Source organism: Pteronotus mesoamericanus, unplaced genomic scaffold (assembly GCF_021234165.1).
Source record: "Pteronotus mesoamericanus isolate MK-2021 breed Mesoamerican mustached bat unplaced genomic scaffold, CSHL_Meso_final scaffold_507, whole genome shotgun sequence".
In the NCBI taxonomy this organism is placed as follows: Eukaryota; Metazoa; Chordata; class Mammalia; order Chiroptera; family Mormoopidae; genus Pteronotus; species Pteronotus mesoamericanus.
This window is the reverse complement of record NW_026555319.1, coordinates 6180679-6195842: the sequence shown is the minus strand read 5'-3', so window position 1 is coordinate 6195842 and position 15164 is coordinate 6180679. Positions and strand designations below refer to the sequence as shown.

The 15164-nt window shown below is 55.7% G+C and overlaps 1 protein-coding gene and 1 long non-coding RNA gene across 4 annotated transcripts; both read left to right on the top strand.

Annotated features, from left to right (window-relative positions):
• Positions 1-198: 198 nt before the first annotated feature.
• LOC129087285 (uncharacterized) lies at positions 199-4856 on the top strand. Of its 3 annotated transcripts, none has more exons than XR_008530889.1 (4): positions 199-332; positions 1542-1637; positions 2496-2678; positions 4406-4856. It is a non-coding gene; the product is annotated as an uncharacterized LOC129087285 (long non-coding RNA). The 3 variants fall into 3 exon arrangements; XR_008530888.1 differs by lacking the exon at positions 4406-4856 and adding an exon at positions 4000-4299; XR_008530887.1 differs by lacking the exons at positions 199-332; positions 1542-1637; positions 4406-4856 and adding exons at positions 2025-2125; positions 4000-4299.
• A 4891-nt stretch (positions 4857-9747) lies between these two features.
• SDS (serine dehydratase) lies at positions 9748-14009 on the top strand. The gene is made up of 7 exons (XM_054594073.1): positions 9748-10066; positions 10432-10471; positions 10712-10851; positions 10944-11035; positions 11701-11928; positions 12872-12996; positions 13729-14009. The coding sequence occupies exons 1-7, from the start codon at positions 9914-9916 to the stop codon at positions 13935-13937; spliced, it is 987 nt and encodes a 328-aa protein (XP_054450048.1). The 5' UTR covers positions 9748-9913; the 3' UTR covers positions 13938-14009.
• Positions 14010-15164: the final 1155 nt, after the last annotated feature.

The following is a 15164-nucleotide window of genomic DNA, read 5'->3' as shown; positions in this document are numbered from 1 at the left end:
ACCATCTCTGCTATTTCCTACCCAACACAGGAGCACCACAGTTATTTACCTTTCAAATGAATGACTGGCAATCGATTCATTCATTCTACAAATATTTACTGGACACCTACTAGGTGTCACGTCCCGGGATCTTTAGCCTCAAACAAAACAACATGTTCCCTGCCCTCTTGGAGGCCCCAGGGGCCAGTGAAGAGCAGTTACAACCCATGCCACCAGGCATTGGCCGGGCTGCGGGTGCCCCGGCACCTCACTTGGCTCCAGAGGGCTGGGAGGGCTTCCTGGAGGAGGAGAAGGCTGAGCTCAGCTAGGAATCAGGAGCATGGAGTGCAAAGGTCTGGAACTGAAAAACATGGTGTGTTCCAGGAACAGAGAAGTGTCCAGGGGGCCTGGAACAGAGCAGGTGGGGGTGGGGCAGCAGCGGGCTTGGGGCTGCAGAGGTGGGCGGGGGCAGAGTCCGAGGGCTGGCCGTGCCAATCCCGAGTCGGGGCCTCCCCAGAGGCGCTGGGGAGCCATGGAAGGCAGCGAGCAGGGGAGCAGAACCAGATTCACCTCTGGTCTCTTCCCCATCTCACCAGGTGAACCTCGGCTAGGCGCATCCACCGGGGGCATCAGTTGCCCTCTACGTCAAATGGGAGGTGAGGTCCAGCAAGGACCTTGCATTTCAGGTGTTTCGTACCCTTCTTGGACCTTGGGTGACCTCCTCAGGTTTGATGATTAACCCCAAGCCACTTGTGGTCAAGTCGAGCTGCTGCGCCGTGATCCCCAACGAGGATGCTGACAGCTCCGTTCCCATGCACACATTACACATGCCCCATCGCCGGGTGTTCTGTCCTGACCTGGGCGCTACTAACAGGTGGTAAAGCCCAGTTCACGCCTTCAGGTGCGTCCTGGCCTGGAGGGGAGAGGACGACAGCCAATTCAGTGACAATTCTAACACCCCCTAGGAGGACAGAGAGCAGAAGGCCCCCACAGGACAGCTGCGGGGACAGCTGAGGGCAGGGTGGAATCAGGGAGGGCTTCCTAGAGGAGCAGGCCTTAGAGAAGCACAACTACTGCATTTATTGCATGCCTACTGCGTGCACGCCCTTTTGTGCTGACCAGCATATCCTAAAGGCTCTTTAATAGTTGAGTATTTATTTATGCATGCAGAAGGAAGTATGCCATAGGAGATAACACACCCATAATTTCACGGATATTATTGCTTAGGAAGAAGCTGGGCAGGTATTAGAGCTTAAAAATAGTCTGTTTTAAAAAGAAAACAAAAAAAACCTTGTGTAGTAGCAATAGGAGTTACTGGCATGAAGAGGCAGTATAGCTAGAACAGGCTCCAGAACAGACCGATTCCAGGTCTGCCCCTCCCCGGCTGCGTGCCCTGGGTAAGTCAGCCTCCCATCCTGTTTCCTCAACTGGAAAACAGGGATAACATACTTCCTGAGCGGAACTGATGGGGAGAGCAAATGAGTTACTGTATGTGAAACATTCAGAACAGTACTAAGGGCTTCCTGCTGTTGTTGTTATTGCTGTTGCTGTTACTATTACAGGAGAGCTGAGATTAACACTGTGACAAAGATGGCAGTGTCCGAAGTTTGGGAACGTGCTGTCATGATATCACAGAATGTTGACCATACCCTGGGGAGGTACGTACTGTAATGCACTCCACATCGTGGTATCAGACTTGGCTCAGACAGATGGAGCCACTTTCCTGACGTCACGCAGCAGCGGCCGGTCCGGGCTCACACGCAGAGCAGCCAAGCCCCAGAGCTCCTGGCTGGAAAGAGGACAGGGTGAGGAAAGCCATGGTGGCTGCGTCAGCTCAGGCCGGAGAGATGGGCAGGGTCGCTGACCTGTCCCCTCCCAGGGCCATCTTCGTCAGCCAGCCCCTGTCGCTGACACCTCAGGCTACCACGCACCCACCCTGGCCAGCCGCTGGGGTTATTTATTAAGCTTCATTTCATCATGCTTCCTCCCCCACGCCAGGTGGCCCTCTTGTTTGCTGGGCAACAAAACTACAGGGAGAGGAGTGATAGCGCTCGGACGCGGGCGATTGGCCCTCCGGGCTCGCAGGGTTAGCTCTGGTCTCAGGCCATGTATTTTCCAAGCCACGAGGCTCAGCTCCGTGAAGCAGGTGAGAGAACTGGGGTTCAGGCAGTCATGCCAGCAGCCCAGCTAGTGGGTAACCCGGATGAGATCTGGACCCGGGCCTCCCAACGCCCAGCGCACGCTAGGGAACTTCTCAGACCTTTGCCAAAATGAGAAACCGCTCTAGAGCAGAGAGGGTTTCAAAGTAAGGGGCCACACTTCTTTCTTGTTTGTTGGTTTTTTTAAAGACTTTATTTATTTATTTTTAGAGAGAGGGGAAGGGAGGGAGAAAAACATCGATGCGAGAGAGAACGTCCATCAGTTGTGTCTCATACACGCACCCAGCTGGGGACCGAACTCGAAACCCAGGCATGCACCCTGACCAGGAGCTGAACCAGCAACCTTTTGTTTTGCAGGATGATGCCCAACCCACTGAGCCACACCGGTCAGGACTAGGGGAACACGTTTCTGCTGGCTGGAGCTGATTCACTCTGTCCTCTGCAGAGGGACATGGCTCTCCACTTGCCACTGTCCCTCCCTCTTCCTATTGCAGTTCCAATGACGAACAGACCCCTGCCTGGCCCTGCAAATATTTGAGTGTGAGACCCTTGAACAGAGGAACCCTCCCTCTCTCCTCTTGCCCCCCAAAAGGAAAGGAGTCAGGTGTCAAGGGAGAAGCTGAGGCACAGAAATGTTAAGTAACTTGCCCCAGGTTGCCCAGCAAATAGGCCATGGAGCCAGTCATTGTGGGAACCTGCATGCAACTTGGAAGCTCCTGTCCCCGGAGACTTACACACCCAGTCACGGTGTCTGAGCTGAAAGAGCCATCAAGGGCTGTATAATGCACCCTTTTCATGGGTGGGGAAACTGAGGCCCAAAGGAATAAAGGAGACGTTTTAACGTCTATCCTCAAGGCCAAGGAAAAATCTGGCCCATGTGAACCAGGCTTTCAGAATTAAGCCATTCATTTATTCATTCAACAAACACTACCCCAAACTACCCAAATTGAGGCCCTGTGGAAGGGGAGGGGGCGACAAATAAGATACATTCCTGGCCCTCAAGGGGCTTACGGCCCACATGGCAGGCAGTGGATGCAATAAAGCATTACAGGTGCAGCAACAGAAAAATGCAAATTGGGGCAACCGTAAAATGCCATTTTTTAGGTTGGCCAAAAAATTTTAAAAAGCATAAAAGCACTAACAGCCAGGGCTGGTAAATATGGAGAGAAATAGGCATCTTGTTATGTTGCTGGTGCAACCAGGAATTGCAATATTCTTTTGGGAAACAAATCAGTCAATATCTATTACAATTTGATAAATATGCATTCCTTTAACCTAGAAACCTTAGTTTGGGGAATTTATTCTCCAAAAAAAAAAAAAAGTACCAGAGGGTAAGAATAGGGGTATGAGAGTGCCTATTAAACTACTGTTTAGAATAGCAGAAATGAATGGACCAACAAACAAAACCACCGAAGCTGGGACGCTCCTGAAGTGGAAAATGGCTGAGTAATCATAACCTCACTATGAATTTATGCAGCATCACCAAGAATCAATTAGATCTAAACCTATTATCCAAAGCAATGTTCACAATGCATTTTAAGTGAGAAAAGGGGGAAGAAATATGTATAGTGTGTAATGACTTTTATTTACAAAGAACAGTGAGCAGAAGTGGCTGACACACCAGACTTTGACGGTGCACACGCCTCCACAGGGCGTGATAACCTGGGTTACCCCGGGGTGAGGACCGGGGAAGGTGGGGTGACAGGGGAGGGGGCCGGGGGGCGGGGCGCTATGATGAGAATGCTTCCCAGTCTGGGGGCTTCAGTGTGGCCGCCCCTCCCCCAAACCCCCCCCAGCTCCCGAGCCCTGAGACTGAGGGACTGAACTGTACATTTTATTTAATTTTTATCAATTTAAATAGCCACAGGTGGCCAGTGGCTACGTATGAGGCTGATCAAGAGGATCTGTCTGGGAGACCGTGTGGGTCACGTGAGACCCACCGGAAGAGGGAAAGCGTAAGTGAATCTTTGGCTTTGTGTAACGCTTTCCCCGTTCCATGCAGATAGATCCGAACGACACGTAGACAGGAAGGCAATTACCAAACAGGGACAGTAAATACCCGGAGTAAATAGTGGGTCCACGCGGTGCACAGAGGGATGCAACCTTAAAACAGTCCACGCCCAGAAATAAAGAGGGACTCAGCAGTGGGGCCCCCCTGACAGACCCCCCCGGGCCAGGCGAGCAAGGCCCGCACCGACGGCCGTGAGCCATGCTGGCGGCTGACAGGGACTTGACCTGCCGTGATGACAGCGGCCTTTCACTTCCAGGGTCTTCTCCTCCCCAAGCCCTGTGACCTCCGTGCACTCATGGGAGAAACATAAAATCCGTGACCAGTGCCGTTCAAGACGGTCAAGGTCACTGAAAACGAGGAGAGTCTGAGACACTGTCGCAGCCGGGAGGAGCCCAAGGAGACGTGTCCGCTAAATGACACGCAGTGTCCTGGGTGGGATCCTGGGACAGAAAAAGGACATGTAGTAAAAACTAAAGAAATCCGAATAAAGAGTGAACTTCGGGGAAATAATGATGTATTAACATTGGTTCAATAATTGTGACCAGGGTGCCATATTAATGAACCTGTTAATAACAAGGGAACGGGGCTGGGGGTGCACGGTGACATTCCGTACTGTCTATGCAAGTTTCAGGTTTCCATTGCTGTAAATCTGTAACTATTCTAAAATTAAAAGTGTTTTGCATCCCTACACCCAAGCATGTAAAAGTAACGGGAAATAAAAATACTTCTTATAATTCTTTGCTCTGCAGAAAAGTTCTCCTCGGAGAGTGCTTAGATAATGAAGTTTTTGTCATGCTCATTAAAATAGAACTAAGTTGACCAAAGTCCTATTTTTTTAAATGGAGAGAGAAACAGGCCCGCTTCTTGGACATAGATGTTGAGAAGCTAGCAGACGACAGAAAAAGCTGGAAAAGAAATAGTCTGCAGCCATTAGATAAAGAAGGAACAATGTGCGAGGCCCATCCTGGGATCGCTGGATACAGTTTTTCCCCTTCGCCACCGTTGGTTGCCAGCATAGTCGGAGGGAGAATGCCCAGGTGAGGCATGCGATGGGGCAAGAGTACTCTGAGAATTAATTTATCACTCCCTCCCCCCTTACTTCCCTTCTGAGAAAGAGAGAGACAGAGAGGAGAGAGGGAGGGGCGGAAGGAGGGAGGACGAGTTTTAGCACTTGCTGATCTTCCTGATGTCTGCATTCCCACGGTGGACAGTTTCAAACTGCCAAAGGCTTAACAACTAGCTCCCAAACCTCCTGCAAATGTACCAGCTGATAGGAGTCCACGGCAGGCCTCCCCTGCTGGGGACCTGGGGGGTTTCCTACAAGTGGGGAGTGCTCTTTGCTTCAGGGAAGGGAGGAGACAGCAGAATAAGAGAATTTATGGAAGTGGCCAAAGCTTTGGAATGGCTGCCGTGTGCCCAGACTAGAGGACAAGGACCCACGTGGCTGGGAATGCAGAAAGCCTCCCGGGCAAGCTGGCGCGGGGGCCGGGCACCAACCACGGAGGGCCAGACAACACCCCCTCCAACCCCATCCGTGGTGACCGGGCCCTTGACTGTCCCTGCCACCCCTGGAGGGAAGAGGAAAACCTCATTGCCTCCAATAATTATCTGCTTGAAATAAAAATTAAACCGAGTTAGGGGAAAGCAAAGAAGTCTTCATGCGCTGCACAGTGAGTCTGTGGTCTGAGATTCAATCCTGTGGCAAAAAGCTTGATGTTTCCAATGAACTTGGGACAAAAATCTCTCATAGGCCGTTCGGGCCTCATCGAATGTGGACCGATGGGTGATGGTAACCCGCAGGGGGAGACCCAGAGTGGCCTGGGGTCCTGACCTTGACCATGACCAGCTTCAGGCATAAAGGCCCACCGGGAAGTTGGAGGCATCACTACAAACAGCACCATCAGATCATCCGAGGGGCTTCCACGAGGTCCCAGCCCGAAGGGGCGATGGCCGAAGCCAGGGGAGTGAACACGCGGAGGTCTAGCCACCAAGTTCCAGGGTGAGAGCCACAAAAGCCAGCGACATTAAGTCCAAGACCGTGGAGGCCTGATTCATTTGCATTAATTTCACCAGCAAGAAATTCTATTCACTTCTCTGGGGAGTGATCGAATAGCAGTTGGACACAGAGCGGCAGATTATTAGACAGAGCACCTTTTGTCCACAACGGGTTAAGTTCTGGCCGGTCTCGGCGCTCCTGACATTTGGGGCCGGATAATTCTTTGTGGCGAGGGGCTGTCCTGTGCGTGGTAGGACATAGAATGGATGGAGGAAAGAGAGGGGGGCCCTGCGGCGACACGGTCTGTGCAGATCTGCCTGAGGCCGCTCACGGCCCCCCGGGGGAGGCTCCTGGGGCTGCCAGGCTGCAGAACCCCAAAGAGGCTGGGACCCAGACTTGCTGGGGAGGACACATGAATGAGGAACTGGGTCCGGAGGGGAGGACTCAGGAAGAAGGAACCGGACGAGGTGGGGAAATCATGGATGGTAGTGATAATAAGACCAAAGATAGTCAGGAAGGCAGGTCCTAGTCCCTGAGCCCTTACCCAGCACAGGTCTGCCAGCCTCCCTAGGCCTGCAGTCCCCAGGAGCTACCAATGTCCCCACTTCTCAGGGTGGGAAACTGAAGCTAAGGGAGGTCAGGCGGCGACCCTGAGGCTACACAGCTGGGTGTCAGTTGCAGCCTGGGAGGGAGGTGCAGGGGGCGGCTGCGGACCGTCGAACTCAGGAGCTGGAGACCGTAACTAACCAGGAATTCTGGGCTGGCTTCTCCAGCCAGCAGGGCAAACAGAGGTGAGAGCAGTCCGTTCTTCACCAGGCTGTGAAAACAACCGTCAGAATCCCCACCTCCCGCAGCCAAGGACACTCTGACCAGGCCATCCTCGGGGACACCTCCCGCGAGGGTGTGATGTAACAGCACTATCTACACTTGTCATCTGGAGACAGACAAACCTCAGGTGCCAGTCCCAGGCATGAAAGGAACCCCCCCCCCCCCCCGCCGGCGGTTTGCACAGTGACGGCGGCCAGTCTCCCCCTGAGACCCTGGAGCAGGTGACCAGTCAGAACGTGCCCGACACATCGAGATTCCACCTGGTTTTGCTCCATTTCCTCCCCAGGGTGACCTTGGGCGAGGCCCCTGCCCTGTTAGGGTCTCAGGCTCCTACCCACGGGATGGGACGCAGGACCGCATGTGCACCCACATGCGTACATATTTTTTTATGTATCTGAAAATGAAGCTACACCTAGAAGACAAACATTTATCAGTGGATGAATAGAGCAACAAAATACAGCCTGTCCATACAATGGGATACTATGTAGCCATAAAGGAGGACGAGGTGCCAACATGTTACAAAGTGGATGAATCTTAAAAATAGGAAACCAAGTGAGAGAAGCCAGACACAAAATGTCACATGTAGTTTGATTCCATTTATATAAAATGTCCAGAATAAGTAAATTCATAGACCCAGAAAGCGGATAAGTGACTGCCAGGGGCTGGGAGGGGGTGGGATGGGGTGACTGGTAATGGGTATAGAGTTTCTTTTCAGGGTGAGGAAAATGTTCTAAAAGTGACCCTTGGTAAACAGGTGAGTTGTATGCTAGGCAAACTACATCTCGGTAAAGTCATTACTTTACAAAGGAAATGCTCAGCCCCGGCCGGTGTGGCTCAGAGGGGAGGACCACATCCCGCAAACCCAAAGGTCACCGGTTCCATTCCCCGTCAGCCTGTGCCTGGGTTGCGGGCCAGGCCCCCGATTAGGGGCGCGTGGGAGGCACCCAAGCCATGTTTTTCTCTCTTTCTCCCTCCCTTCCCCTCTCTCTAAAAAAAAATAAAATAAAATCTTTAAAATTAAAAATAAAAAATGTAAAGATTTTTTTTTAACCAGCGAGCGGTTATGTCCCAACAGGACTTCAACAACAGCGATAGAAATTTTGTCTTTTCTGCTCTTTTTGGATCTTTTATGATTGATTTTAATTTGGTGTTTTTTCAAATCACGGCAGCAACACACCCTTATTGGAACAGAGGGAACAACAGAGAGAGGTCTGCGGAAGCAGCGATTTCTGGGGCTTGCAGCCCTCACAGCCGCCGCCGCCGCCGCCTGACGGGGCGGGGGGGCAGAGCACAGACCCTTCAGCAGTGTCCTTCATGCCCACCTCGCTGACTGCGCGGGTAACCTCAAGTCCCATGCCTACGCCGGAGACCTCTAGGGCGACTCCTCGCAGCCCTCTCGGTCAGGGGCTTTCCGCCCCTGCCATCTGGGTGACGCGATTTTACTCTACCTCTGAGCCTGTTCCTACACCTGGGAGGTGGGACTCAAAATGCCCACTCACCTCATTGTTTGAGGATTATCGACACCCCACGGGGGAATCACGTGGCATCAGAGCAGGCCCCAGCAGGCCTAGGGCCGCGTGAGAGCCGGCCGTCTACTCCCCAGGCACACAGGGAGGCTGTGCCCAACGGTGAGCGAGCAGCCCCGCTTGGCTCCAGCCCCGCCCCCTGTAGGCCCAGCGCTCTTCCCACCGGGGCGGGGGCTTGGGCCTGCGCCTGCGGAAGGCCGGTGCTCGGCAAGAGGGGACAGCTTGCCCCGCGGAGAGGGACGGCTGTGCAGGCCGTTTGAGCCCTCGTTGCCCTCTGTCTCATCGATATTCTCGTCCCAGCCGACAAGACAAGAGAGCTTTGTTGAGGGGCCAGGGAGAGAGCAGGCCAGGGCTGGGCCAGGGCTGCGTGTGTGCAAGTGTGCGTGCGTGTGTGCCACCTGTGCACAGCCAGACCCCTGCCTCAGACAGGGAGAGGCAGGAGGCTTGGCGTGGGGAGGGGAGGGAGCTCGGTGCAAGGCCCTGCGGTTCTGTGATGACAACGACGAAGGTGCAATGGCTGCCGACACTGAACACTGAGTCCCGGGCCCCTTGCACACACACTTGTGCATTATCATGTCACCTGCTCCTCGGAGAGCAGTACTATTACCGTTCCCATTTTACAGATGAGCAAAGGGGGGCTCCAGGAGGCAGAGTGACTGCCGAGGGCCCCACAGCTGGCGCATGGCGGTCAGGATGTGAACCCCGCTCTGTCTGGTCTTACCCATAATGCCTTCTGCCCCTTTATAACAAAGGAGCCCTAAAAGAATGGCAGCGAAGAAGGCGATCAAGACCGTGTTCGGGTTGCACGGGTGGGAGTCAGACTCTGCGTTCACATGCCCGGAGACTGTCCGTGCCTCAGGTTCCCTTTCTGTAAGTCGGGATAACTATAGTGCCCGTTCCTTTTGGGGTTTGTCTCTTGGGTGCCTGCGAGGTACCAAGCACATGCTAGTGACTTTATGAGCATTTTCTCACACCATCCTCCTCCAGCCTCCCAGTCTTCTGTAGGAAGTGGGAATGGTCCTCGTTGCAAATGAAGACGCTGAGGATGGGGAAGGGGAGGGGGCAGGAGGGGAGCCGAGAAGGGTGGGGAGAGGCAGGAGGAAGCTGCCGCGGGGAGGAGCTGCGGGCCTCCCCTTCCCCTCGAGGCCGCAGGCCGCAGGCCAGGGGGCGTGTCCTGGCGGGGGTGTGGCCGGCCCTGCGGCCCTATTGGCTGCCCAGAGATGCCCAGGGAATAAAGCCGGGGACCTGGTAGCCCTGGGACAATTCAGAAGACCGGCTCCCTGTCATCTACCCTCTATCTGTCCGTGGACTGTCCACCCATCCATCCAGCTAGACCATCTCCAGCCTGCCCCTCGCTCTCCTGGTCCAGCCAGACTCCCGGCTCCCTCACCTCCGCCCTTCCTCCTTCCCACCAATGGCGGCCCGAGAGCCTCTGCACGTGAAGACCCCCGTCCGAGACAGCATGGCCCTGTCCAAAGTGGCCGGCACCAGCGTCTATCTCAAGATGGACAGTGCCCAGCCCTCAGGCTCCTTCAAGATCCGGGGCATCGGACACCTCTGCCAGACGGTACAGGACGGCTCTAGGCGAGGGTGGCAGGTCCTCTTTCCTCGAGGGGCAGGGCCAGTGCCATGTGAAACCCGAGGCGCTCCAGGCCAGGCCCTGCGGACGCCCCACAGGGGCAGGGCGCCCACCATTAGCGCTTCCTCTGGATAAGGGGTGCCCGTCATGAGGGTCCCCTGTGGGCTGACCCCAGAGCCATCCGCTGCCAGCCTCTCTGTCGCCCTTCTCTGAAGCAGGCTCTTTGGGGAGGAAAGATGGCATTTGACAGGCTAGGGCCGTACAAGCACCACGTGAAGGAAGGGGAGTTCAGTGAGAATCCCCGGGAGGGAAGAGCCCAGAAGGGCCTGACCCCTCCCCGCTTGTCTCCACAGTGGGCTGAGCAAGGCTGTAAACACTTCGTCTGCTCCTCAGGTAAGTGGTCTGCAGGCCTTCCCCGGCCCGCCCCCACCCCCCGCCCCCGTGTGGCCCCGGGCCAGGCGCTCCGCCTCTCTGGGCCCGGCTTCCCCAGCCCTGAGCTGCTGCAAACATTCGCAGCAGGCCCAATTCGGAACTCCAGCGCGGGAGGCCTCAGGTCCCCCGGGGGGTTCAGGGACCGGAAGCTGGCCCCCGGGCCCTGCCGCCCTGACACACTCTCCACCCCTCGCCCGGCAGCGGGCAACGCGGGCATGGCGGCCGCCTATGCTGCCAGGAAGCTGGGCATCCCTGCCACCATCGTCGTGCCCAGCACCACCCCCGCCCTCACCATCGAGCGGCTCAAGGCCGAGGGCTCCACGGTAAAGGTGGTGGGTGAGGTGAGTACCCACCTGGGGCCATGGGGGGCGCTGGCGGCAGAGGAGGGTCTCCCGGGCCCTCACCCACTCCCGCCTCCCCTGTGGCCTTGCAGATGCTGGATGAGGCTGTTGAGCTGGCCAAGGCCCTGGCGAAGAACAACCCAGGCTGGGTCTATATCCCGCCCTTTGACGACCCCCTCATCTGGTACGTGGGGCCCCGGGTTGCCTGGTGTGGGCAGCACCCCCGCCCCCGCACACACACTACCGGGTGGGCGCCTGCACAGCAGCTGCACACAGGTGCGCACACAGCATCACACGCAGGGGCCCAGCTCCCTGCTCCCATGCCCGTTCTCCACGGCCACAAGCGAACAGGCAAGCTCCCACGCATGGGTGTCGGCATTGCAGGCGCCCAGAGGCAGATCCCAAGACTAGGATTTCAGGGGAAGCATTTGCTTGGGAGGTGGTTCATTAGAGGAGTGGGGACGAGAGATAAGGGAGGAAAGGAGCCACTACGTGGGCCGCTCACAGGCAGGCTATTGCTGCGGGCAGCCAGCGCTTCATTTTGGGGGGCCCCTGGGAGCCAGCGAGGAACACAAACCAGGAGCACCCACGGGCAGGAGTGTTTAGACACCAACACCCCTAATTCTTAATTCCCACGGCCACTGGGTGAGGGGTGTGCTCAGCGGTGTCGCGGGCTGGCTCTGTCGGCCGCCGCCTTCCCAGGCAGCCGCAGGGCCAGCGGGAGCCTTCAGGCAGGGACAAGGTGCCGGCAGCTGGAGTCAGGGGGGGTCGGGGAGGAGGAGACGGGTGAGAGGGCCCCTGCCCCGTGTCTCCAGCAAGTCTGACCCTGACCTGCCCCCCACCCCGCAGGGAAGGCCACACGTCCATCGTGAAGGAGCTGAAGGAGACGCTGAGAGCCAAGCCGGGCGCCATCGCGCTGTCCGTTGGTGGCGGTGGCCTGCTGTGCGGCGTGGTCCAGGGGCTGCAGGAGGTGGGCTGGGGGGATGTGCCCGTCATCGCCCTGGAGACCCTGGGAGCCCACAGTTTCCACACCGCCACCTCCGCCGGCAAGCTCGTCTCTCTGCCCCAGCTCACAAGGTGAGCAGTGGGGGCGCCTCCATCCAGGACTCGGCCAGCCTGGGGGACTCCCCCTCAGTGCCGGCGGCCGGGTGGGTCCTGGTGTGCCATTGTACGGGTGGGGAAACTGAGGCTTTCTTCACGCACCCAGAATTGCAGAGCCCGTGAGGGGTACTGCAGGGATGGAGCCCAAGTCTGTGTGAGTCTGCACCAGGAACGTCACAATTCCTCATGCAAAAAGTCTAACATTGATCACCTATTGAGTTCTCTGTGGCAAGGTTTTGTGCTCTTCATTAACTTGCCAGCCATTCAACTGAGCCCCTCATATGGGGTAGCAACTGGCTGATCCTGGGGACAGAGGGGCAGGTGAACACACCTCCTGCTGTTAAGGAGCTCATATCCCCGCCCCAACCCTTTGGCACATGGTGTTTAATTAGAATTAGGTTTGGCTGCTTGATACAGGAATCCAAAAAAGCAGTGACTTAAACAAAATTGAATTTTATTTCCTTATTTAAAAAAAAAAAAAAAAAGCCTAGAGGTACACAATCAAGGGCAGCTCCATGAAGCCAGGAGCCCAGATTCCCTGAGTTTGCTCTCCATCATCCTTATTTCGTACTTTCATGGGCCAAAACAGCTGCACAAGTGCCAACTATCACACCCACATTCCATCTGGCAGGGAGGAGGAAGCAGGGCCAAAGTGATGTCCCTTCCCTTTAAAGAAGATGCAATACTTCCACTTACCTCTCATTAGCCAGAACTTAGTCACATGGCCACACCTGCTGCAAGGCCCTGGGACTTTTCTGTGCTTTACACAGGGCACTCTGGTCCCCATGCCCACGGACCCCAGCTCCTCCTCCCACTCATATCCGACTTTCTCTTTCTCTCCCTCTCCACCCTGGTCTCCGTCTCCTTCCTCTCTTCTGCCTCTGTCTCCCCCATTCCTATTGTCCATGCCCTGCCCCAGTGTTGCCAAGGCCCTGTGTGTGAAGACTGTGGGGGCTCAGGCCCTGAAGCTGTTTCGGGAACACCCCATTTTCTCAGAAGTTATCTCAGACCAGGAGGCTGTGGCTGCCATTGAGAAGTTTGTGGGTATGTGCCAAGTCCTTGCAAAACCTTACTTGTTGGTTCAGGAGCTAAGGGGTTGTCCTAGCCTCTTGCTATGCCAACAGATCCCACTGCTGCAAGTTTAAGTTCTGTCCCCCGTCCATTTCTAGTAATTTCCTATTGAAGATGATACAGTGCAGCAGTAAAAATAGAAAGGCAAAGGCACAAATTAAGAAGTAAGCCTGATAGATAGCCATGACAACATAAAACAATTACTGAGTATTTAAAAATAAATATTAATTCTGAGCTTCCTGGCAGCCAAGGTGAAAAAGGAAAGTCTAGGCCTCAGTGATGGATTCAGAAGTGGGTCTGTAACTAGGTTGGACATTTTTTGGGCTCAGCCAAGGACAAGAATGGCACACACATTCACACACATGCATGCACACACACACACACACTAGCATTTAGGCTTAATTCTCCTGTACCATCAGTCCGGCTAATCGACCATGGCACTTTTGTTTGGATATTGTCTCAGAATCCTTCTCAATACACTGCTCAGACCATTACAATCATTTTATCAGTGGTAGCACCAGTGATGGGACCTAGCCCTGGCTCAGGGCTTGGAAGGTCAATCTAGGATAATGATGGAAGGACCCGAGTCTGTGGCCAGGGCTGACCGCAGATTGGCTTTTAACCCCCAAGCTTCACCCGCAGCCCCACAGTTCCCTCGCAGCCGGCGGAACTCGGGCCCTTCCTCACCACCCTCTCCTCTGGCAGACGATGAGAAGATCCTGGTGGAGCCCGCCTGCGGGGCAGCCCTGGCCGCTGTGTACAGCCACGTGGTTCAGAAGCTGCAAGGGGAGGGGAAGCTCCGCATGCCCCTGTCCTCCCTCGTGGTCATTGTCTGCGGCGGCAGCAACATCAGTCTGGCCCAGCTGCAGGCCCTCAAGAAACAGCTGGGCATGAAGGACGAGCTGCCCAACTGAGAACGGCCTCCACTTGCATCCCTCCCCGACCTGGGAGTCCCTTGGAGGTGCTGGAGTTTTATCCAGTGCCTCGCTGTACATACTATTCTGGTGTCTGGTTGGGAGCCTGCAGCCGGGCCAACCATGCCTTCCTGTGCCCACGAACCCACTGTGCAGAGGGGCCAACGCTCCGAGACGGAGGCAGGACGTCAGCTGCCAGCAAGGCTGCGGATTGGACCCCTGCTATCCGTGTGACTGCTCTGTGACCATCCTTAGCCACGCTGGCCAGGGCGACCACTGCCCACATGTAACATATCAGATCCCCAGAGCAAGGTGGGTGGGAGGGACCGAGACCTCAGTAGAATGCTCCTCCTCAGAGCAAGGTGTCCCCACCCCAGGCTTTCAACCTGGGCAGGGGACAAGGTCACTGTCCAGGGTTGAGGAACCATCTTGTTTTTCCTCCCAGGAAGCCCAACCCCGCCCTTACTCATTTTTCTAATGTGCAAACATTTTCATTGAAAAAGAAAAATAGCTATTTATGAAGCAAAGATCCTTTGCGTTTTTCCATCATCGCTGTCTTCCTCCCTCCCCTCCACCCACCCGGTCAGGCCTGCTCCCAGCCCCGCTCTCAGCAGTGAGCACGCCCACCTTCAACCCCCATCCCCAGGCACCCTGGGGCCCCACATGGAACTCAAGACCCCCACCCCTGCTGAGCGTGCATGCCAGGAGGCGGGACGCTGGTGAGGGAAGTGGTACTGAGCAAGAGGGGCTCGGGGACAAGGGCTGCCTCCAGTTAAGGCAGATTTTATCACAGAACCGCTAGGAGTGGAGTAGTGAGCCCCCCGTCCCTGGGGGTAATGTGACACCAAACAATCATCTCAGGAACAGGGAAAGAGTGGACATGAAGTCAGTGTCAGACAGACCCTCTAATAACAGGAAACCCTTTCCCAAAGTGTGCTGAAGGCAGCACGTAGAACAGAGGAGCTTCAAGGTCTGGGAGGGGACCGCCCACCCCCACAGGAACGGCCCCATCCCACCGACAGCAGCCACTGGGCATCCTATTGGATCTCCAAGTCCAAAGCAAAGTTTGCGACCACTCCTGCCTCTCAGGGCACCACAAAACGAGCCCGGGTGGCAGAGGCCCCACCCACCCCAACAAAGGGCAGAGGCTGTGAGATTTCAGCAGGGGAGTAACACACATGCCACAAGCCCATGTGGGCCACCAGCCTGCCTACTGATTGCCACATG

Bases quoted from the DNA above. Each gene is read 5' to 3' on its own strand.
- SDS (XM_054594073.1), top strand. From the start codon at position 9,914: ATGGCGGCCCGAGAGCCTCTGCACGTGAAGACCCCCGTCCGAGACAGC. The intron at 10,472-10,711 runs GTAAGTGGTCTG...CTCGCCCGGCAG, and splicing joins ACACTTCGTCTGCTCCTCAG to CGGGCAACGCGGGCATGGCG. The intron at 12,997-13,728 runs GTATGTGCCAAG...CTCCTCTGGCAG, and splicing joins TGCCATTGAGAAGTTTGTGG to ACGATGAGAAGATCCTGGTG.